The 25,203-nt window shown below is 45.4% G+C and overlaps 1 protein-coding gene across 1 annotated transcript in view; it reads left to right on the plus strand.

Annotated features, from left to right (window-relative positions):
• Positions 1-19,303, plus strand: part of LOC112239647 (plexin-A4) — a gene marked incomplete at its 5' end in the record, with an annotated part of 40,844 nt that extends 21,541 nt beyond the window's left edge. The window contains 4 exons of the mRNA XM_042313526.1: positions 7,722-7,922; positions 11,359-11,455; positions 16,902-17,092; positions 19,271-19,303. Coding sequence (XP_042169460.1) covers positions 7,722-7,922; positions 11,359-11,455; positions 16,902-17,092; positions 19,271-19,303 — 522 coding nt within the window. The remainder of the gene's footprint in view (positions 1-7,721; positions 7,923-11,358; positions 11,456-16,901; positions 17,093-19,270) is intronic.
• Positions 19,304-25,203: the final 5,900 nt, after the last annotated feature.

Consider the following 25,203-nt stretch of genomic DNA (forward strand, 5'->3'; position numbering starts at 1 on the left):
GTCACACCAGGCCGGACCCTCAGAGAGAAACAAGAGGAGTGTGGGGGGGGTGATTGCAGCGATGACGTCACCACTGTTGTGGTGAACTGTAATGAAGAAGAGGTTTTTGGTCAAGTATATGTGTCACAATCGCCTGGAATGGTGAGTGCAGAGAGCATTGGGCAGAGGGCAGAGGGCAGAGAGCAGAGGGCAGAGGGCAGAGGGCAGGGCAGAGGGCAGAGGGCAGAGGGCAGAGAGCAGAGGGCAGAGGGCAGCAGAGGGCAGAGGGCAGAGGGCAGAGAGCAGAGGGCAGAGAGCATTGGGCAGAGGGCAGAGGGCAGAGAGCAGAGGGCAGAGGGCAGAGGGCAGAGAGCATTGGGCAGAGGGCAGAGGGCAGAGAGCAGAGGGCAGAGGGCAGAGGGCAGAGAGCAGAGGGCAGAGAGCAGAGGGCAGAGAGCAGAGGGCAGAGGGCAGAGAGCGGAGAGCAGAGGGCAGAGAGCAGAGGGCAGAGAGCAGAGAGCAGAGGGCAGAGAGCAGAGAGGAGAGGGCAGAGGGCAGAGAGCAGAGGATACTGGGGAAACCGTCTTAATTTGGATTCCCAAACGGCCAAAACAACAGGCGATAAATAGACAGAAAAATAGTCCGACCCAACACAGGGCACAAACGGACAAGAACACAAACACACACACCCTGACTAACAGAAAACAATCCCGCACAACAATAGGCGGGCCTAACAGGCTTAAATAGACATGAATCAAGAAACACAATAAGAGACAGGTGCAACTAATAAGACCAAACGAACAGAAAAGGAAAAAGGGATCGGTGGCGGCTAGTAGACCGGCGACGACGACCGCCGAGCGCCGCCCGAACAGGCAGGGGAGCCACCGCCGGTGGGAGTCATGACAGTATGTGTGTGTGTGTGTGTAGGTACTATAGGGTGCAGCTGTAAGTGGAATATGTGGATGGTGTTCTTGAAAGGCGGGTTGGGGGGTGGGCTGAGCACAGAGTGAAATCTAAAATTCTAAGTCTGTCATGGGCATTGCTCTTGTCAGATTGACAGATGATGCCAGAGACGTTGTATGCCTGTGATTAGTGACGTGTAATAGTATTCTAAGGCAGCGGTTAGTGTATGTGTGTGTGTGTGTGTGTGTGTGTGTGTGTGTGTTTAGGGCTTTCTGAGAGCTACTTTAACTTTAGACTGTGGTGTGATTTGTGGTGAGGTGTTATTTGTGGCGAGGTGTTATTTGGGGAGCCTGGTGGTTAGAGCGTTGGACTAGTAACCGGAAGGTTGCAAGTTCAAATCCCCGAGCTGACAAGGTACAAATCTGCCGTTCTGCCCCTGAACAGGCAGTTAACCCACTGTTCCTAGGCCGTCAGTGAAAATAAGAATTTGTTCTTAACTGACTTGCCTGGTTAAATAAATGTAAAATAAAATACATTTGTGGTGAGGTGTGATTTGTGGTGTGGTGTGATTTGTGGTGTTGTGGTGAGGTGTGATTTGTGGTGTTGTGGTGAGGTGTGATTTGTGGTGAGGTGTTATTTGTGGTGAGGTGTGATTTGTGGTGTTGTGGTGAGGTGTGATTTGTGGTGTTGTGGTGAGGTATGATTTGTGGTGAGGTGTTATTTGTGGTGAGGTGTGATTTGTGGTGATTTGTGGTGGTGTGATTTGTGGTGAGGTGTGATTTGTGGTGAGGTGTGATTTGTGGTGTGGTGTTATTTGTGGTATGGTGTGATTTGTGGTGATTTGTGGTGTGGTGTGATTTGTGGTGTGGTGTGATTTGTGGTGTGGTGTTATTTGTGGTATGGTGTTATTTGTGGTATGGTGTGATTTGTGGTGTGGTGTGATTTGTGGTGTGATTTGTGGTGTGGTGTTATTTGTGTGGTGTGATTTGTGGTGAGGTGTGATTTGTGGTGAGGTGTGATTTGTGATTTGTGGTGTGATTTGTGGTGAGTGTGTTATTTGTGGTAATTATTTGTGATTTGTGTGGTGTTATTTGTGGTGTGATTTGTGTGATTTGTGGTTAGGTGTCATTTGTGGTGAGGTGTGATTTGTAGTGAGGTGTGATTTGTGGTGAGGTGTGATTTGTGGTGTAGTGTGATTTGTGGATTTGTTGTGTGATTTTTGTGGTGTGATTTGTGGTGAGGTGTGATTTGTGGTGAGGTGTGATTTGTGGTGTGGTGTGATTTGTTGTGATGTGTGATTTGTGGTGAGGTGTGATTTGTGGTCTGGTGTGATTTGTGGTGAAGTGTGATTTGTGGTGAGGTGTGATTTGTGGTGAGGTGTGATTTGTGGTGTGGTGTGATTTGTGGTGTGGTGTGATTTGTGGTGAGGTGTGATTTGTGGTGAGGTGTGATTTGTGGTGAGGTGTGATTTGTGGTGTGGTGTGATTTGTGGTGAGGTGTGATTTGTGGTGAGGTGTTATTTGTGGTGTGGTGTGATTTGTGGTGTGGTGTGATTTGTGGTTGATTTGTGGTGTGGTGTGATTTGTGGTGAGGTGTGATTTGTGGTGTAGTGTGATTTGTGGTGAGGTGTGATTTGTGGTGAGGTGTGATTTGTGGTGAGGTGTGATTTGTGGTGTGGTTGATTTTGGTGATTTGTGGTGAGGTGTGATTTGTGTTTTGGTGTGATTTGTGGTGAGGTGTGATTTGTGTTCTGGTGTGATTTGTGGTGAGGTGTGATTTGTGGTGTGGTGTGATTTGTGGTCTGGTGTGATTTGTGGTTCTGGTGTGATTTGTGGATTTGTGGTGTGATTTGTGGTGTGGTGTGATTTGTGGTGAGGTGTGATTTGTGGTGAGGTGTGATTTGTGGTGTGATTTGTGTTCTGGTGTGATTTGTGGTGAGGTGTGATTTTGTGGTGATTTGTGGTGTGATTTGTGGTGAGGTGTGATTTGTGGTGAGGTGTGATTTGTGGTGAGGTGTGATTTGTGGTGAGGTGTGATTTGTGGTGTGGTGTGATTTGTGGTGAGGTGTGATTTGTGGTGAGGTGTGATTTGTGTTCTGGTGTGATTTGTGGTGTGGTGTGATTTGTGGTGAGGTGTGATTTGTGGTGAGGTGTGATTTGTGGTGAGGTGTGATTTGTGGTGAGGTGTGATTTGTGGTGAGGTGTGATTTGTGGTGAGGTGTGATGATCACATCATCCTCATCCTGACAAGTTAGTACTTCTACACTCTAACTTTACATTGGATGAAATCATGTTTTAAAGCTCTCTGTGTTATTGACTAGGTGTGAAGTCACTTTCCATTGGATGTTTTAAAAGCTCTCGGTAATGTTATTGTGAAATCATAACAGGAATACAGACAAAGACTTTATGTACATTGTATAAATCCACAATTGTTCCGCTTGGACAGTCAACTTACTTCAGTGATTCATTCAAAATGATATCACAAATGATGTCAGACACTTCACAACCGATCGTACCCTCCAGTTCACCTTGTTTCTGTCTGAAATGACACCGTATTCTCTATGTATAGTGCACTATAGTGTATATGACATAGCGTGCCATCCAGACTTATCAGAAAATAGGGCTCCTCCATTTTCAACAGAAATTATTCATATCTCCTCAGTTTTGTAAAGCAAACATTATTTGTGCCACTCTGTAATTTATCTATAATGACTTTTTGAATAGTGTCATGAAGTGTTTTATATGCAAGCCAGCCAGTCATTCAGTGTACCCCAATCAAGTGGTTTTTAATGAACTTCAAACAAGTGTTATCGGGCAACGTGGCGGCTCCGCTTCACTTCTCAACTCCAGGAACGAGAGGACACCTTATCTGCTCTCCCCTTCTTTTCTTCCTCTCTCTCTGTCTCTCTCGCTTTCTCTCTCTCTTCTGTCTCTCTCTCTTTCTCTGTCTCTCTCTCTTTCTCTGTCTCTCTCTCTTTCTCTGTCTCTCTCTGTCTCTCTCTCTTTCTATGTCTCTCTCTCTATTAGTTTTTTCTCTCTGTCTGCCATATTCTCTCTCTCAATCTCTCCATATAATATCTCTTATTATCTCTGCCTCATTCTCTCTCTCTCATTCTATCTCTCCCAGTGTTCTCACTCTGTTCCTCTCTTTCTTTATCTGAGCCCACAGTTTAACAAAGTAAAATTGTCTCACCAGGAGATGGGAGTTGTATTTATTCACAGCACTGTAGACTCTACCCATCAACATACAGGCACAGAACTTCATCAGCACTGTAGACTCTACCCATCAACACACAGGCACAGAACTTCATCAGCACTGTAGACTCTACCCATCAACACAGACACAGAACTTCATCAGCACTGTAGACTCTACACATCGACAGACACAGAACTTCATCAGCACTGTAGACTCTACACATCGACAGACACAGAACTTCATCAGCACTGTAGACTCTACCCATCAACACAGACACAGAACTTCATCAGCACTGTAGACTCTACACATCGACAGACACAGAACTTCATCAGCACTGTAGACTCTACACATCGACAGACACAGAACTTCATCAGCACTGTAGACTCTACCCATCAACACAGACACAGAACTTCATCAGCACTGTAGACTCTACCCATCAACACACAGGCACAGAACTTCATCAGCACTGTAGACTCTACCCATCAACACAGACACAGAACTTCATCAGCACTGTAGACTCTACCCATCAACACACAGGCACAGAACTTCATCAGCACTGTAGACTCTACCCATCAACACAGACACAGAACTTCATCAGCACTGTAGACTCTACCCATCAACACAGACACAGAACTTCATCAGCACTGTAGACTCTACCCATCAACACAGACACAGAACTTCATCAGCACTGTAGACTCTACCCATCAACACAGACACAGAACTTCATCAGCACTGTAGACTCTACCCATCAACACAGAACTTCATCAGCACTGTAGACTCTACCCATCAACACAGAACTTCATCAGCACTGTAGACTCTACCCATCAACACACAGGCACAGAACTTCATCAGCACTGTAGACTCTACCCATCAACACACAGGCACAGAACTTCATCAGCACTGTAGACTCTACCCATCAACACACAGGCACAGAACTTCATCAGCACTGTAGACTCTACCCATCACACACAGGCACAGAACTTCATCAGCACTGTAGACTCTACCCATCAACACAGAACTTCATCAGCACTGTAGACTCTACCCATCAACACAGACACAGAACTTCATCAGCACTGTAGACTCTACCCATCAACACAGACACAGAACTTCATCAGCACTGTAGACTCTACCCATCAACACAGAACTTCATCAGCACTGTAGACTCTACCCATCAACACAGAACTTCATCAGCACTGTAGACTCTACCCATCAACACAGAACTTCATCAGCACTGTAGACTCTACCCATCAACACACAGACACAGAACTTCATCAGCACTGTAGACTCTACACATCAACACACAGGCACAGAACTTCATCAGCACTGTAGACTCTACCCATCAACACAGACACAGAACTTCATCAGCACTGTAGACTCTACCCATCAACACAGACACAGAACTTCATCAGCACTGTAGACTCTACCCATCAACACAGACACAGAACTTCATCAGCACTGTAGACTCTACACATCGACAGACACAGAACTTCATCAGCACTGTAGACTCTACACATCGACAGACACAGAACTTCATCAGCACTGTAGACTCTACCCATCGACACAGAACTTCATCAGCACTGTAGACTCTACACATCGACAGACACAGCTTCATCAGAACACTCTGTCTCTCTGTCTCCATTCTCTCCTCTCATCTCCATCAGCAACCGACTATTTTTACTCAGCCATTCACCTGAGTTGATAGGATGTTAATTTTAGACACCCAATTGCCAAGTGAGCCGAACATGCTCTCTCTCTCTCTCTCTCTCGCTCTCTCTCTCTCCTCCCTCTCTCTCTGTCTGTCTCTGCCTCTCTCTGTCTCTCTCTCTCTCCCTCTTTCTCTGCCTCTCTCTCTCCTTTACTCCCTCTCTCTCTCTCTGCCTCTCTCTCTCTCCCTCTCTCTCTGTCTGTCTCTGCCTCTCTCTCTTTCTATCTCTCTTTCTCTTTTCTCATCAAAGCAGAAGCAGCTTTCATTGAACCTCTGTTATTGTGTAAATGGAAACGCACGGCCCTATTTCTATCATGTCACTGACACTGTTCATTTACAAGTCAGTGTAATAATAATGCACTGCTCTCTTGACCTCCTATCGATATCCTATCGTTGGTATGATTGGCCCACTCCAACTCACATGCCATTCAAACCGTGTTAAGGGCTATAGAGGCAACCAACACTAACTCTACCAGCTATAACTACCCAACCACTAGAGGTAACCAACACTAACTCTACCAGATATAACTACCCAACCACTAGAGGTAACCAACACTAACTCTACCAGATATAACTACCCAGCCACTAGAGACAACCAACACTAACTCTACCAGATATAACTACCCAACCACTAGAGGTAACCAACACTACCTCTACCAGATATAACTACCCAACCACTAGAGGTAACCAACACTAACTCTACCAGATTTAACTACCCAACCACTAGAGGTAACCAACACTAACTCTACCAGATATAACTACCCAAACACTACAGTAACCAACACTAATACCAGATATAACAACCCAACCACTAGAGTAACCAACACTAACTCTACCAGATATACTCTAACCCAACCACTAGAGACAACCAACACTAACTCTACCAGATATAACTACCCAACCACTAGAGGTAACCAACACTACCTCTACCAGATATAACTACCCAACCACTAGAGGTAACCAACACTAACTCTACCAGATTTAACTACCCAACCACTAGAGGTAACCAACACTAACTCTACCAGATATAACTACCCAAACACTAGAGGTAACCAACACTAACTCTACCAGATATAACAACCCAACCACTAGAGGTAACCAACACTAACTCTACCAGATATAACTACCCAACCACTAGAGGTAACCAACACTAACTCTACCAGATATAACTACCCAACCACTAGAGATAACCAACACTAACTCTACCAGATATAACTACCCAACCACTAGAGGTAACCAACACTAACTCTACCAGATATAACTACCCAACCACTAGAGGTAACCAACACTAACTCTACCAGATATAACTACCCAACCACTAGAGGTAACCAACACTAACTCTACCAGATATAACTACCCAACCACTAGAGACAACCAACACTAACTCTACCAGATATAACTACCCAACCACTAGAGGTAACCAACACTAACTCTACCAGATATAACTACCCAACCACTAGAGGTAACCAACACTAACTCTACCAGATATAACTACCCAACCACTAGAGGTAACCAACACTAACTCTACCAGATATAACTACCCAACCACACCCAACCATAGTCGCCACAAGACATTCATAATTCCTACCATTTATAATGTTGTTTCACGGTTAGATATGGTGTCTGTATTAACCTTGTGGATGTGAGGCGTGACTTGGGCCTGTAGGGAGATTTCTACAGGGTTGAACTCTACTCGGACGTAGCTTCACTGTTGTCCTAGAATGGACCTACGGTATGATGTTGACTTCAAAGTATAACCCAAAATATCATAACATAGTCAATACTTCTTGTTCACGTTTTCTCTCTCGACAACCACGAGTAAAGTAAACTATGCCAAATCCACAGTGTGAAACAAGTGTGTATTGGGAGTAACACACTGTTGACGTCTGGCTCCTGTCGTTTTGGTCCTCCTGACCAGCTCTCCCTGTGGCTTTTACAGGAGTGTCCCCAGCTGCTGCCCACTGAGCGCATCCTGGTGCCGGTCAACGTGGTGAAGCCCATCACCCTGCGGGCCAAGAACCTTCCCCAGCCACAGTCAGGACAGCGGGGCTATGAGTGTCTGCTCACCATCCAGGGTGTGGAGCAGCGGGTGCCCGCACTCCGCTTCAACAGCAGCTGTGTTCAGTGCCAGAACACCTCGGTGAGTATAGGGGGTGATGGTGTGTTTTGGGGGTGTAAACGGGATGGATAGGGAAGTTTATGTATGTGTATGTTTAGGTGTACACAATCAATGGAAATTGTGGATATAAGACATGTTGGAAGGAATGTATTTGATATTTGCTTTGACCTTTTAGTCACTAAGCGACATACAGTTAGTGCAATCATCTTAAGATAGCTAGGTGGTACAACCACATGCACTAAATATACAAAAGTATGTGGACACCCCTTCAAATTTGTGAATTTTGCTATTTCAGCCAGACCTGTTGCTGACAGGTGTATACAATCGAGCACACACCCATGCAATCTCCATAGACAAACATTGGCAGTAGAATGGCCTTACTGAAGAGCTCAGTGACTTTCAACGTGACACCGTCATAGGATGCCACCTTTCCAACAAATCAGTTGCTGTGCTGTTATTGTGAACTGGAAACGTCTAGGAGCAACAACAGCTCAGCCACAAAGTGGTAGGCCACACAAGCTCACAGAACGGGACGGCCGAGTGCTGAAATGCGTAGCGAGTAAAAATCGTCTGTCCTCGGTTGCAACACTCACTCCCGAGTTCCAAACTGCCTCTGGAAGCAACGTCAGCACAAGAACTGTTCGTCGGGAGCTTCATGAAATGGGTTTTCATGGCCGAGCATGAATCACACTTCACCATCTGCCAGTCCGATGGATTAATATAGATTTGGCGGACGCCAGGAGAACGCTATCTGTTGGAATGCATAGTGCCAACTGTAAAGTTTGGTGGAGGATAAATAATTGTCTGGGGCTGTTTTAGATCCAGTGAAGGGAAATTTTAATGCTACAACATATAATGACATTCTAGACGAATTTGTGCTTCCAACTTTGTGGCAACAGTTTGGGGAAGGCCCTTTCCTGTTTCAGCATGACAATGCCCCCGTGCACAAAGCGAGGTCCATACGGAAATGGTTTGTCGAGATCGCTGTGGAAGAATTTGACTGGCCTGCACAGAGCCCTAACCTCAACCCCATCAAACATCTCTGTAATGAATTGGAACGCTGACTGCTAGCCAGACCTACTCGCCCAACATCAGTGCCCGATCTCACTAATGTTATTGTGGCTGAATGGAAGCAAGTCCCCACAGCAATGTTCCAACATCTAGTGGAAAGCCTTCCCAGAAGAGTGGAGGCTGTTATAGCAGTAAAGGAGGGACCATATCCATATTAATGCCCATGATTTTGGAATGAGATGTTCGACGAGCAGATGTCCACATACTTTCAGTCATGTAGTGTATTACAGTAGATATAAACAAAGTCAAGTGCGCGTGTTAGTTCACAAAATATATATATATATATCGGTAGGGATGGGCAGTTGCTTTTGCTGCTGGTCTTGTAATGGATGTGAGCTTTGACTGGAAGCCAGTGGAGAACCGCTGAGAGGCGGGGAGACGTGGGAGAACATGGGAAGTTTGAACACCAGGCAGGCTGCAGTATTCTGGATAAATTGCAGGGGTTTGATGGCACAAGCGGAGAGCAAAGCCAACAGTTGCGGTAGTCCAGGCGGGAGATGACTCGTACTCTGTGAGGTAGGCTCGTACTCTACGGATGTTGAGGAGCACGACCTGCAGGAGCGAGTCACTGCTTTGGTGTTTGCAGTGAATGCCAGGGTGTTGTCCAGGGTCAAATCAAATCAAATCAAAATTTTATTTGTCACATACACATGGTTAGCAGATGTTAATGCGAGTGTAGCGAAATGCTTGTGCTTCTAGTTCCGACAATGCAGTAATAACCAACAAGTAATCTAACTAACAATTCCAAAACTACTGTCTTATTATACACAGTGTAAGGGGATAAAGAATATGTACATAAGGATATATGAATGAGTGATGGTACAGAGCAGCATAGGCAAGATACAGTAGATGGTATCGAGTACAGTATATACATATGAGATGAGTATGTAAACAAAGTGGCATAGTTAAAGTGGCTAGTGATACATGTATTACATAAGGATGCAGTCGATGATATAGAGTACAGTATATACGTATGCATATGAGATGAATAATGTAGGGTAAGTAACATTATATAAGGTAGCATTGTTTAAAGTGGCTAGTGATATATTTACATCATTTCCCATCAATTCCCATTATTAAAGTGGCTGGAGTTGAGTCAGTGTCAGTGTGTTGGCAGCAGCCACTCAATGTTAGTGGTGGCTGTTTAACAGTCTCATGCCAAGGTTCTTTGCACTCTGGGAGGGGGACACCGTGGAGTTGTCAACCGTGATGGAGAAGTCTTGGAGGGGAGAGGCCTTCCGTGGGCTGAAGAGAAGCTCTGTCTTGTCGAAGTTGAGCTTGAGGTGGTGGGCCGACATCCAACCTGAGATATCTGCCAGGCACGCAGGGATGCGTGTCACCACCTGGGTGAAGAAGGGGGGAAGGAGAAAAGTAGTTGAGTGTCATCCGCATAGCAATGATAGAAGAGACCATGTGAGGATATGACAGAGCCCAGTGACTTGAGCTATAGAGATAAGAGGAGAGGGCCTAGAACTATGCCCTGGGGGACACCAGTAGTGAGTAGTGAGAGTATGTGGTGCAGATCCTCTCCACATCACCTGGTAGGAGCGGCCTGCCAACTAGGATGCAATCCAAGAGTGTGCAGAGCCTAAGACACCCAGCCCTGAGAGACTGGAGAGGAGGATCTGATGGTTCACGGTGTTGAAGGCAGAGGATACATCTAGGAGGATGAGAACAGAGGAGAGAGTCAGCTTTGGCAGTGCGGAGTGCCTCCAGGATCATTCGGACAGAGATAGCGAGAGAGTTGGTCAGAGACATATTTGAAGTTATTTGTGAAAGTGAGAAGATGCACAACTCTATCTCAGGTCTGTCTGGAGAGCCATTGACTGTAGAATCTCAATACAGGTTCCTCATTTCTAGTAATCAGTACTATTGAGCTAGTACCTACAGTACACTGTCTGGAACCAGTCCTCCATGCCCAAGGATATGTCTCTCATTGTACATGTGCACAGAGCCTTGATGAGTTTAAATGCCCTCTCTAAATTCCAGCTTCCCTCAGCAATACTATTATGTGTCATTCAGTTCTGGAACAATGGTTGGTATGAAATGAAAGACTCCCAATGAAAGGGTTTCTATGCTGAATGATATGCTGAATGATATGCTAATATGATATGCTACTGTTGAATGGGAGGGTCTCAAACACTCTGACTAGCTTTGATACGTAGTTGTCTGTGAAGATGTCCTCTACCTGGCTTGAGTGTTTACAGTACTTCTGCTCTACAAATGCCTTTTACTCTACCCCCCCTCTCTCTTTCTCTCTGGTGCTCTCTCTCTCTCTCTCCCTTTCTCTCTCTGGTGCTCTCTCTCCCTCCCTTTCTCTCGCTCCCTGTTCTCTCCATCTCTCACCCCCCATCTCCCCCTCTCTGGGTCCCCATGGCGACAACAGTACTCATATGATGGGATGGAGATGAGCAGCCTCCCTGTGGACCTGATGGTCATCTGGAATGGAGACTTCAGCATCGACAACCCTGCCGAAAATAAAGGTCAGGACCCCCCCCCTCACACCCACACACCCACATCCACACACACCCCACCCGATCACCGCCGTTGCCTGTGTAGCCGGTCTCCATGGCAACAGGCGGGCAGTTGCGGCGGTATCCATCCCCCTGACACTGACACAGACACAGAAGTGGCATTACTTTGCTGCGGTGGGCGGCGGCGTCTGGTTATAACTTTGCCTCTTCTCTCATCTCCCTCTTTCTCTCTCTTACTCTCCATCTCTCACACCTAATCTCCCTCTTTCTCTCCCTTACTCTCCATCTCTCACACCTAATTTCCCTCTGCTCTCCCTCTCTCTCATCTCCCTCTTTCTCTCCCTTACTCTCCATCTCTCACACCTAATTTCCCTCTGCTCTCCCTCTCTCTCATCTCCCTCTTTCTCTCCCTTACTCTCCATCTCTCACACCTAATTTCCGTCTGCTCTCATCTCCCTCTTTCTCTCCCTTACTCTCCATCTCTCACACCTAATTTCCCTCTGCTCTCCCTCTCTCTCTCTCTCGCTCTTCCTCCCTTTTCCCTCCTTCTGTTCACCTCGTTATTTTCACACCACTCGTCTCACCACGTCCTCTTCCCTTTTCCCATCGCGCCATCTCTCCAGTCGCCATCTCTTTCCCTCTCCCTGTCTCTCTCTTCCCCTCTCTCTCTCGCTCCCTCTCTCATTTCTCTCTCTCTCTCCTCCTATCCTCTCTCTGTGTTTCTCTCTCTGTTTCTCTCTCTCCTTCTCTTTCTCTCTCTCTCCTCCTTCCCTTTCCCTCCTTCTGTTCACCTCGTTAGCTTCACACCGGTCGTCTCGCCACGTCCTCTTGCCTTTTTCCATCTCTCCAGTCCCATCTCTTTACTTTCCCTCTCTCTGTCTCTCCCCCTCTCTCTCTCCATCTCTCCTTTCTCTCGCTCCTCTTTCTCTCTGTTTCTCTCTCTCCCTCCCTCTCTCTTTCCCTCTCTCTCACTATCTCTCGTCTCCCCTGTGCCTGTTAGCTTCACAACTTCCTCTGTGGTGCTTGTTAGCTTCACAACTTCCTCTGTGGTGTTTGTTAGCTTCACAACTTCCTCTGTGGTGCTTGTTAGCTTCACGCCTTCCTCTGTGGTGCTTGTTAGCTTCACGCCTTCCTCTGTGGTGCTTGTTAGCTTCACGCCTTCCTCTGGTGCTTGTGCGCCTTCCTCTGTGGTGCTTGTTAGCTTCACGCCTTCCTCTGTGGTGCGCCTTCCTCTGTGGTGCTTGTTAGCTCACGCCTTCCTCACGCCTTCCTTCTCTGTGGTGCTTGTTAGCTTCACACCTTCCTCTGTGGTGCTTGTTAGCTTCACAACTTCCTCTGTGGTGCTTGTTAGCTTCACAACTTCCTCTGTGGTGCTTGTTAGCTTCACAACTTCCTCTGTGGTGCTTGTTAGCTTCACAACTTCCTCTGTGGTGCTTGTTAGCTTCACAACTTCCTCTGTGGTGCTTGTTAGCTTCACAACTTCCTCTGTGGTGCTTGTTAGCTTCACAACTTCCTCTGTGGTGCTTGTTAGCTTCACAACCTTCCTCTGGTCCTCTGTGGTGCTTGTTAGCTTCACAACTTCCTCTGTGGTGCTTGTTAGCTTCACAACTTCCTCTGTGGTGCTTGTTAGCTTCACAACTTCCTCTGTGGTGCTTGTTAGCTTCACGCCTTCCTCTGTCAGTTGTCTCCCTCTGCCCAGCAGCATATTACCACAGACCACACATGCATACACTAAAAGAGAATATTCAATATGCTATACTAACAGTGACTATCTATCTATCTATCTATCTATCTATCTATCTATCTATCTATCTATCTATCTATCTATCTATCTATCTATCTATCTATCTATCTATCTATCTATCTATCTATCTATCTATCTATCTATCTAGTAATGGTTAATACAGTCTTTTGTTATCACTTTGGTACTATTTTCACAACTCTTAGTACAAAACTCGTCACACTTGTAAAGCAGCCAGTCTTTCATTCAAAACCTGTCAGTGTGCATTCATTTGGATTGTGAACAGCTCTCACCACACAACCATTGATTCAAAATATAAGTTTATTGTGAAATGTAATGAGAGCGTTCAATTAAATGAATGAAAATAAAACATAACATTTAGCACGCAATAATTTGCATCAAGCCTGTCTTGTTCCCTTTCCCTTTTGAGCATTTGGCCATAAATTCTCATCCACATCACAAGTGAATGTCCTCATTGTTCATGCACAGCGGGAAATACCTTTTGGCCTGATGATTCCAAGCCTGACATTGGTCTGCCTTGATGTATCTGCATTAGAGGTCGACCGATTATGATTTTTCAACGCTGATACTGATACCGATTATTGGAGAACCAAAAAAGCCGATACCGATTAATTGGCCGATTTTTATTTATTTATTTGTATTAATGACAATTACAACAATACTGAATGAACACTTATTTTAACTTAATATAATACATAAATAAAATCAATTTAGCCACAAATAAATAATGCAGAAAGTAAAAGTGCAATATGTGCCATGTAAGAAAGCTAACGTTGAAGTTCCTTGCTCAGAACATGAGAAAAAATTAAAGCTGGTGGTCCCGTTTAACATGAGTCTTCCATATTCCCAGGTAAGAAGTTTTAGGTTGTAGTTATTATAGGAATTATAGGACTATATACTTACAAGCCTGCTGGTGCCTACCATCGCTCAGACTGCTCTATCAAATCATAGACTTAGTTATAACATGATAACACACAGAAATATGAGGTCATTAATATGGTCGAATCCGGAAACTATCATCTCGAAAACAAGACGTTTATTCTTTCAGTGAAATATGGAACCGTTCCATATTTTATCTAACGGGTGGCATCCATAAGTCTAAATATTCCTGTTACATTGCACAACCTTCAATGTTATGTCATAATTACGTACAATTATGGCAAATTAGGTGGCCCAAACTGTTGCATATACACTGACTCTGCGTGCAATGAACGCAAGAGAAGTGACACAATTTCACCTCGTTAATATTGCCTGTTAACCTGGATTTATTTTAGCTAAATATGCAGGTTTAAATATATAGACTTCTGTGCATTGATTTTAAGAATGGCATTGATGTTTATGGCTTGTTTAATAAATGTTCCTTTTGTTCGATAAAGTCTCTCTTTATATCCAAAAACCTCCGTTTTGTTGCAGGGTTTTCTTCAGTAATCCACAGGCTCAAACGCTGTCACAACAGGCAGACAAAAAATCCAAATGATATCCGTAAAGTTCATAGAATCATGTCAAACGATCCTAGCCTAAATAATCTATAATATTTCAACCGGACAATAACGTCGTCAATATAAAAGGTAAACAAGAAAGGCACTCTCTCAGGCAGGCGCATGGAAAAGCTCTGTGACAAGGCAGGGTCCACTCATTCAGACTGCTCTTACTCCCTCATTTTTCAGAATACAAGCCTGAAACAATTTCTAAAGACTATTGACATCTAGTGGAAGGCATAGGAACTGCATTTTGAGTCCTAAGTCAATGGATACTGTAATGGCATTGAATAGAAAACTACTACAAAAAAAATCCTACTTCCTGAATGGATTTTTCTCAGGTTTTCAACAGCCAAATCAGTTCTGTTATACTCACAGACACTTTTTTAACAGTTTTGTAAACTTTAGAGTGTTTTCTATCCAAATCTACCAATTATATGCATATCCTATCTTCTGGGCCTGAGTAGAAGGCAGTTTAATTTGGGCACGCTTTTCATCCAAAATTCCAAATGCTGCCCTCTACCCTAGAGAAGTTAACAAACTATAGTTTTGGCAAGTCGGTTAGGACATGACACAAGTAATTTTTCCAACAATTGTTTACAGACAGATTATTTCACTTTTAATTCACTGTATCACAATTCCAGTGGGTTAGAAGTTTACATACACTAGACTGTGCCTTTAAACAGCTGGGAAAATTCCAGAAAATCTCAAGACATTGGTCTGAAAGTGAAAGCTTGGTTGCAAATGGGTCTTCCAAATGGACAATGACCCCAAGCATACTCCAAAGTTGTGGCAAAATGGCTTAAGGACAACAAAGTCAAGGTATTGGAGTGGCCATCACAAAGCCCTGACCTCAATCATATAGAAAATGTGTGGGTAGAACTGAAAAAGCCTGCGTGAGCAAGGAGGCCTACAAACCTGACTCAGTTACACCAGGAGGAATGGGCCAAAATTCACCCAACTTATTGTGGGAAGCTTGTGGAAGGCTACCCAAAACGTTTGACCCAAGTTAAACAATTTAAAGGCAATGCTACCAAATACTAATTGAGTGTTTGTAAACTTCTGACCCACTGGGAATGTGATGAAAGAAATAAAAATAAATAATTATCTCTACTATTATTCTGACATTTCACATTCTTAAAATAAAGTGGTGATCCTAACTGACCTAAGAGGGAATTTTTACTTGGATTAAATGTCAGGAATTGTGAAAAACTGAGTTGAAATGTAATTGTCTAAGGTGTATGTAAACTTCCGACTACAACTGTATATTATATATGTACAAGGACTAAACCATGCATGATGGTACTAGTTGGTTTAAATCCATACAGTACAAATAGAATCACCAATGACAATGATTAACTGCACCTCAATGGCTTTGCAATTAGATTTATTTGCGCTCACATTTGTGTTCACATTTGAATGGATATATAGAAACATTTTGTGTCCATGGAGAGACGGGGAGAGAGAGATGGAGAGAGAGAGGGGGAGAGAGAGGGAGAGAGAGAGAGGGAGAGAGAGAGAGGGAGAGAGAGAGAGAGAGAGAGAGAGAGAGAGAGAGAGAGGGGAGAGAGAGAGAGTTAAAGATGAATTCCTCCTCCTCTTCTCTCCCATTAGCTACCCAGGGAGAAAGCTACTCTGGAGGCATCATTTGATGGACAAATCACACAAGCATCTAATGGCAATTAAAAACCTGTCCGGTTTCCATGGAGATGAAATGTTAAACTAGTGGATGAGCAGAGGAAGAAGCTTCTGGTCGCAGGAGCTAAATGAGGGAGAGAAGGAGAGAGCGAGAGATAAGAAGAGAGAGAGAGAGGAAGGTAGGGAGGAAGAGAGAGAGAGAGGGGGGGGAGGGAGTGAGACAGAAGCAAGAGAGAAGGATTGAGACAGAGAGCAAGGGACAGAGATACAGTATCAACAAATGATGCTTTCCACAATATGATTAAAATACTGTCCATGTTCTGGAAATACTAAAATGCTGACTGTGATTGAACTACGGGTTCTGAACAGTTCTCACCCACATTTACCAGTATACATCATGAAGGCTATCATTTTAAATGTAGGCCGGGTGTAAAGCTCTTCGTTACAATTGCTGATGTACAAATGGCTTTATAAATGCATGTGATTGATTGACTGATTGAAATCAAGTATATGTGCGAGATGTGTTAACCTGATCTCTCCCTGTGACCCCCCCCGCCCCCCCCCCACCCCCCATCAGTTCACCTGTACAAGTGTGATGCCCAGAGGGGTAGCTGTGGCCTGTGTCTGAAGGCAGACCCCCTGTTTGGCTGTGTGTGGTGTAAAGGGGAGAACCGCTGCACCCTCAAGCAGCACTGTCCCCACCCTGAGAGCCAGTGGCTGGAGCGCAATGGACTCAACAGCAAGTGTACCCACCCACGCATCACCCAGGTGAGAATGCAGATACACACACACACACACACACACACACACACACCACCAGTACCCACCAAGTGAATCACACAAGTGGGGATGACACACACACGCACGTACTGTACACACTACACCAGCAATTACTACACACTCTGTCACCCAGGGGAGAGCACACACTGTCACCCAGGGGAGAGCACACTCTGTTACCCAGGGGAGAACACACACTGTCACCCAGGGGAGAACACACTCTGTCACCCAGGGGAGAACACACTCTGTCACCCAGGGGAGAACACACACTGTCACCCAGGGGAGAACACACTCTGTCACCCAGGGGAGAACACACTCTCTGTCACCCAGGGAGAACACACACTGTCACCCAGGGGAGAACACACTCTGTCACCCAGGGAGAACACACTCTGTCACCCAGGGAGAACACACTCTGTCACCCAGGGAGAACACACTCTGTCACCCAGGGGAGAACACACTCTGTCACCCAGGGGAGAACACACACTGTCACCCAGGGGAGAACACACTCTGTCACCCAGGGGAGAACACACTCTGTCACATCAGTAGAGTGACTGCTGATGGTGTCGACATATACGTTATGAACACAAGACACACTGTCGGCCTCTGACAGCTGATAGACACCTCTCATTTGGACAAGATTAGAATCATCTTGATCATAGTTTTCTTTCTGCAGGACTTCAATTAGGGACTGTAACAGTAACAGCTATGAGCAATACTCATTACTCAATACTCATTACTCAATACTCAGTACTCAGTACTCAGTACTCAGTACTCATTACCCAATACTCAATACTCAGTACTCAGTACTCATTACTCAATACTCAATACTTAATGGACATTGGTCATTGGTCATTTCTCAGTACTCAATGGTCATTGGTCACTGGTCAATTCTCAATGCTCAATACTCAATAATCAATGGTCATTGGTCATTGGTTATTGGTCAATTCTCTATACTCAATCCTCAATGGTCATTGGTCATTACTCATTACTCATTGGTCATTACTCATCGGTCATTACTCATTACTCATTGGTCATTACTCATTACTCATTGGTCATTACTCATTACTCATTGGTCAGTACTCATTACTCGTTGCTCATTACTCATTACTCATTGGTCATTACTCATTACTCATTGGTCATTACTCATTGCTCATTACTCATTGGTCATTACTCATTGCTCATTACTCATTGGGCATTACTCATTACTCATTACTCATTGGTCATTACTCATTGGTCATTACTCATTACTCATTACGCATTGGTCATTACTCATTACTCATTGGTCATTGGTCATTACTCATTGGTCATTACTCATTACTCATTTGTCATTACTCATTACTCATTACTCATTGGTTATTACTCATTAATCATTGGGCATTACTCATTGGTCATTACTCATTGCTCAATACTCATTGGTCATTACTCATTACTCATTACTCATTTACTCATTGGTCATTACTCATTGGTCATTACTCATTACTCATTGGTCATTACTCATTACGCATTACTCATTACTCATTACTCATTTACTCATTGGTCATTACTCATTGGTCATTACTCATTACTCATTGGTCATTACTCATTGCTCATTACTCATTGGTCATTACTCATTACTCATTACTCATTGGTCATTACTCATTGGTCATTACTCATTGGTCATTACTCATTACTCATTACGCATTGGTCATTACTCATTACTCATTGGTCATTGGTCATTACTCATTGGTCATTACTCATTTGTCATTACTCATTACTCATTACTCATTGGTTATTACTCATTAATCATTGGGCATTACTCATTGGTCATTACTCATTGCTCAATACTCATTGGTCATTACTCATTACTCATTGGTCATTACTCATTACGCATTACTCATTACTCATTACTCATTTACTCATTGGTCATTACTCATTGGTCATTACTCATTACTCATTGGTCATCTCTCATTACTCATTGCTCATTACTCATTGCTCATCCCAATGTGTTAGTCTGCTTATACACACAACTTGCCAATGCTGATAGAACTCCACATCTGCCTGCTACTGAGGGATCAGTCACACACATGGTTAACCCAGTGAGCTAGGCTAAGAGCGCCCATTCACCCTGTTTATCACTCACCTCAGAACAGATGAACACACACCCGTTTAACTGTTCCTGTTCTCCAGCAGGGTTCGCCCTGTGTGTGGTATAAACACTCCTGACCCTACTGGATGGTGGATGGATGGATGGATGGATGATGGATGATGGATGATGGATGGATGGATGGATGATGGATGGATGGATGGATGGATGGATGATGGATGGATGGATGATGGAGGATGGATGGATGGATGAGGGATGGATGGTGGATGGTGGATGGATGGTGGGTGGGTGGATGGTGGATGGATGGTGGATGGATGGATAAGGGATAGATGGATGGATGGGGATAGATGGATGGGGATAGATGGATGGGGATAGATGGATGGGATGGATGGATGGTGGATAGATGGAGGTTAAAGGGAGGGCAAGTTGGGGGTAGGGTGGAATCATGAGGAGGAGAGGAATCCCTATCTCTTCACACCCCCTGGAGAGATGATGGATACACAGGGCATCCCTCCATCCCCAGCCTGGGGAGGAGGACAGCAGATGGTTAGAGAATGGAGATGGAGGGATAGAGGATGGATAGAGTAGCCATATTGGATTGGCCCTGAGAAATGATGGGAGGATGATAGAACGGGAGAGGAGGAGGGGAAATCCCCCTCTATCTCTCACCAGGGAAGAGGGCGAGTATTCTCTGAGCTGTTCAGTGTAACCTGGCTCAGTGTGGTAACCTGGCTCAAAGTGGTAACCTGGCTCAGTGTGGTAACCTGGCTTAGTGTGGTGACCTGGCTCAGTGTGGTAACCTGGCTCAATGTGGTAACCTGGCTTAATGTGGTAACCTGGCTCAGTGTGGTGACCTGGCTCAGTGTGGTGACCTGCCTCAATGTGGTGACCTGGCTCAGTGTGGTAACCTGGCTCAATGTGGTAACCTGGCTCAGTGTGGTAACCTGGCTCAATGTGGTGACCTGGGAAACCTGGCTCAGTGTGGTAACCTGACTCAGTGTGGTAACCTGGCTCAGTGTGGTGACCTGGCTCAGTGTGGTAACCTGGCTCAGTGTGGTGACCTGGCTCAGTGTGGTAACCTGGCTCAATGTGGTAACCTGGCTCAATGTGGTGACCTGGCTCAGTGTGGTGACCTGGCTCAGTGTGGTGACCTGGCTCAATGTGGTGACATGGCTCAGTGTGGTAACCTGGCTCAATGTGGTGACCTGGCTCAGTGTGGTGACCTGGCTCAATGTGGTGACCTGGCTCAGTGTGGTAACCTGGCTCAATGTGGTGACCTGGCTCAATGTGGTGACCTGGCTCAATGTGGTGACCTGGTTCAATGTGGTGACCTGGGTAACCTGGCTCAGTGTGGTGAAGTTATAACTTGAAATAATCAAGGCAAACTTTGCCTTCTCTGAATCTCTCTTCTACTGAAACTGGACTGGGCCTGTCATCAACCCCCGAGATCCTCACTTCTACTGAAACTGGGCCTGTCATCAACCCCAAAGATCCTCTCTTCTACTGAAACTGGACTGGGCCTGTCATCAACCCCCAAGTTGCTCTCTTCTACTGAAACTGGACTGGGCCTGTCATCAAACCCCAAGATCCACACTTCTACTGAAACTGGACTGGGCCTGTCATCAACCCCCAAGATCCTCACTTCTACTGAAACTGGGCCTGTCATCAACGCCAAAGATCCTCTCTTCTACTGAAACTGGACCTGGCATGTCATCAACCCCCAAGATCCTCACTTCTACTGAAACTGGACTGGATCTGTCATCAACCCCAAAGATCCTCTCTTCTACTGAAACTGGACTGGGCCTGTCATCAACCCCAAAGATCCTCACTTCTACTGAAACTGGGCCTGTCATCAACCCCAAAGATCCTCTCTTCTACTGAAACTGGACTGGGCCTGTCATCAACCCCAAAGATCCTCACTTCTACTGAAACTGGACCTGGCCTGTCATCAACCCCCAAGATCCTCTCTTCTACTGAAACTGGACTGGGCCTGTCATCAACCCCAAAGATCCTCACTTCTACTGAAACTGGACTGGGCCTGTCATCAACCCCAAAGATCCTCACTTCTACTGAAACTGGACCTGGCCTGTCATCAACCCCCAAGATCCTCTCTTCTACTGAAACTGGACTCATCAACCTCATCAACCTGGATATGAATAATACAATATATAAATTAACTAATAAAGGCCCAATTTTGAAAAACTACAAAAACACAGCAGCAGCCCCACTATTTCATATCAAGTCAATGAATGACAACACAACATGTTTTATTGTGTGGCTTTACTCGCCATTCACACCAGATTGTTGGCATGATGATGAGCTTCAATGTGTTGTCTAGTAAGAGGCGACGTGGTAGGAACCGTGGTGATGAGGATCATACCTAGCAAATCACTGTAGCCATATTCTCCTACACAAAATATGGATTTGGGAGGGAAAGGACTTGATTGGTATAAACAATATGTATACTATTTGTAACCAACGGCTGTATAGACATGAAATAAAATTAGCTAATTAACTTTTGTATATGTCTACTGCAATTTAGCGTTTAGAACGACAAGGCAAAAGCATTCCGAATCAAATGAAAATGATTATTTTAGCTAAGTAAAATTATACAACAGTAAATTACTGATACTCAAGTGATTGCCATTCCCCACAAGATCCTCACAGAACCGTCGAAATCTAGGCATTCGGAGCTTTGCAAGGTGTCAAATTGTAGTTTTCCCACTAGCCGGTTTGAACACCCAGTTACTGTACGTCTTTACCTCAATCCTTCCTTTCTGGTACATTTACTCAGCAGTAGCTGACCAATAGTGTTTGCATTTCACTCATAAATTCTGATATAAGGTGTTGTATTTGTAACACATTTAGACACATATCTACCGCTTCGGCAGCACTGTCTTTGGCTTCGCTGTCCTCTCCGCCTGTTTTTGGCTTCGCTGTCCTCTCCGCCTGTCTTTGGCTTCGCTGTCCTCTCCGCCTGTCTTTGGCTTCGCTGTCCTCTCCGCCTGTCTTTGGCTTCGCTGTCCTCTCCGCCTGTCTTTGGCTTCGCTGTCCTCTCCGCCTGTCTTTGGCTTCTCTGTCCTCTCCGCCTGTCTTTGGCTTCGCTGTCCTCTCCGCCTGTCTTTGGCTTCGCTGTCCTCTCCGCCTGTCTTTGGCTTCGCTGTCCTCTCCGCCTGTCTTTGGCTTCTCTGTCCTCTCCGCCTGTCTTTGGCTTCGCTGTCCTCTCCGCCTGTCTTTGGCTTCGCTGTCCTCTCCGCCTGTCTTTGGCTTCGCTGTCCTCTCCGCCTGTCTTTGGCTTCTCTGTCCTCTCCGCCTGTCTTTGGCTTCGCTGTCCTCTCCGCCTGTCTTTGGCTTCGCTGTCCTCTCCGCCTGTCTTTGGCTTCGCTGTCCTCTCTGCCTGTTTTTGGCTTCGCTGTCCTCTCCGCCTGTCTTTGGCTTCGCTGTCCTCTCCGCCTGTTTTTGGCTTCGCTGTCCTCTCCGCCTGTCTTTGGCTTCGCTGTCCTCTCCGCCTGTCTTTGGCTTCGCTGTCCTCTCCTACTCTTTTACCTGCCGACCGGGTTGTGGCCTCTTCCTCTTGCCGGTCTAGCACGTCCATGTTAGCGTCGGTGGCACTGGTACTAGTACTAATAATACCGAATAAGTTGGTTCGTTTTTTATATTTGAGTGAAGACTTTTGTCTCTTAAATTTTCAGCCCCACCCTTACATTTTTTACTCTGCTTTTCCGTTTTCAATTGTAGCTAGTTTTCGAGCTGTCAGTGTCAATGTGAGTGTGAGCGAGACAAAGGGGGCGGGGCTGAGGGTCGCATAGACATTCGTTTGGAATAGACCAACGGGCCTGGATGAAAGGGGGTTGGCCCGTGTCGCTCAACCTTCTGCCAACTTTTTTATTAGTAGTAAAAAATGTATAAGGCAGGCGGCCCACCAGTCCAGAGGTTGACCAGCCCACCGGTCCAGAGGTTGACCAGCCCACCGGTCCAGAGGTTGACCAGCCCACCGGTCCAGAGGTTGACCAGCCCACCGGTCCAGAGGTTGACCAGCCCACCGGCCGGTGGCCAGTCCGCTACTGTCCTGGTCTGAATCTAGCATGGATTTATCCTCTGTTCTGTCTGTGCATAATGCCTTGCCAGGCTGTAAGAGGAGCATATTGAAGCCCTCTCACGTACCCATAACACTGTCACTCTGTGATGATGGGGGGCTTTTTAAGGCCCCTCAGCCCAGCCCTCGGCCCCTAATGCATTCTAATGCTGCTCATTACAGTGACATCTTTCCATGAATAATCATCACTCCTTCTCCAGATACAGAAGAGAGACAGAAAGGGAGAGAGTGATTTAGTATCTGACTCCACCAACCGTCAATTAGCTTGTCAAAGACACAAATCTAATCAACTGCTCATCCCGCTAATGAAAAGAGACCCATCATCTCTCTCTCTCTCTCTCTCTCTCTCTCTCTCTCTCTCTCTCTCTCTTTCTCTCCTCTCTCTCTCCCGCCGTCTCTCTCCTCCCTGCTAGATGGAAAAGATCCATAATGCATTGCAGTGTCTGTTAATTGCATGCATTGTGTTGCAGTAGATTGTTCCCACAGGGTTTCCCTATTCCATCACCACATCAGCAAGGGACAGACTATATTATTTCAGGACCAGTGACAGTTAGTTGATGTACTGTCTTTTATGAACTGCGGCCGAGCCAGTCATGCAGTGAGATAACACTGCCCCTCCCTCCACTTTATTTTCCCATTGGCTGGCGGTTACTTTTTCAGCATCTCTAATTGGACAGCACTGTATCCGTATAGCAACACCAACCCACTGAACTCATCATTATAGACCCAATCTACCAAGGGTCTGGCATACCTGATAACTCACTGTATTCTGATCATGCCTTGATGTTTGTAGATAGGGATATAAGCTAAGTTGTCAGTATTCACAACTGTCCCTAAATAACTAGCTAAATAGATATGGAATACCATCAGACGCTGTTTCTTTCTCTCTCTCTCTCTCACACGCACACGCACGAACACACACGCACGAACACACACGCACGCATGCACACACACACACACACACGCACACACACACACACACACACACACACACACACACACACACACACACACACACACACACTTTGGCGACTGTACCTCCATTCCGCTGAGAGGGGCCCTAGCCTGTCAGTGAGGAATGCCCTCCACAGAGCATTGATAATGAGACCTCTAACCCTAGTGGGAGATCACTATTTGGCAGGGGAGAATGACACAGCACAAAGCTATTAATTAATGATTGCTCAGCTTTCCCATTGGGACCTGGAGGTGCTTTATTTGGCAGAGATGGATTGGAGGTCCTGGACAGTGTGTCCATTTCACACATTCAGCAGCTGGCCTCTGGGACAAAAACTATTAGGAGCCAACACTAATCAATCTGTTAAAACTTGGATAAATGTCTGCTACCGTGGAACATCTAACAGATCAATATATTAGGTGATCAGAATAACTGCTGACACCTCCCAACTCTCCTTTATGAGTTAGTCACTCTGTGTGTAGACCAACTCTCCTTTATGAGTTAGTCATGCTGTGTGTAGACCAACTCTCCTTTATGAGTTAGTCATGCTGTGTGTAGACCAACTCTCCTTTATGAGTTAGTCATGCTGTGTGTAGACCTTTATGAGTTAACTCTAGACCAACTCTCCTTTATGAGTTAGTCACTCTGTGTGTAGACCAACTCTCCTTTATGAGTTAGTCATGCTGTGTGTAGACCAACTCTCCTTTTAGTTGATGCTGTGTTAGACCAACTCTCTTTATGAGTTAGTCATGCTTTATGAGTTAGTGTGTAGACCAACTCTCCTTTATGAGTTAGTCATGCTGTGTGTAGACCAACTCTCCTTTTATGATGCTGTGTTAGTCAGTCATGCTGTGTGTAGACCAACTCTCCTTTAGTTGAGTTAGTCTTTATGAGTTACATGCTGTGTGTGAGACCAACTCTCCTTTATGAGTTAGTCATGCTGTGTAGACCAACTCTCCTTTATGAGT

Source organism: Oncorhynchus tshawytscha, unplaced genomic scaffold (assembly GCF_018296145.1).
Source record: "Oncorhynchus tshawytscha isolate Ot180627B unplaced genomic scaffold, Otsh_v2.0 Un_contig_12434_pilon_pilon, whole genome shotgun sequence".
In the NCBI taxonomy this organism is placed as follows: domain Eukaryota; kingdom Metazoa; phylum Chordata; class Actinopteri; order Salmoniformes; family Salmonidae; genus Oncorhynchus; species Oncorhynchus tshawytscha.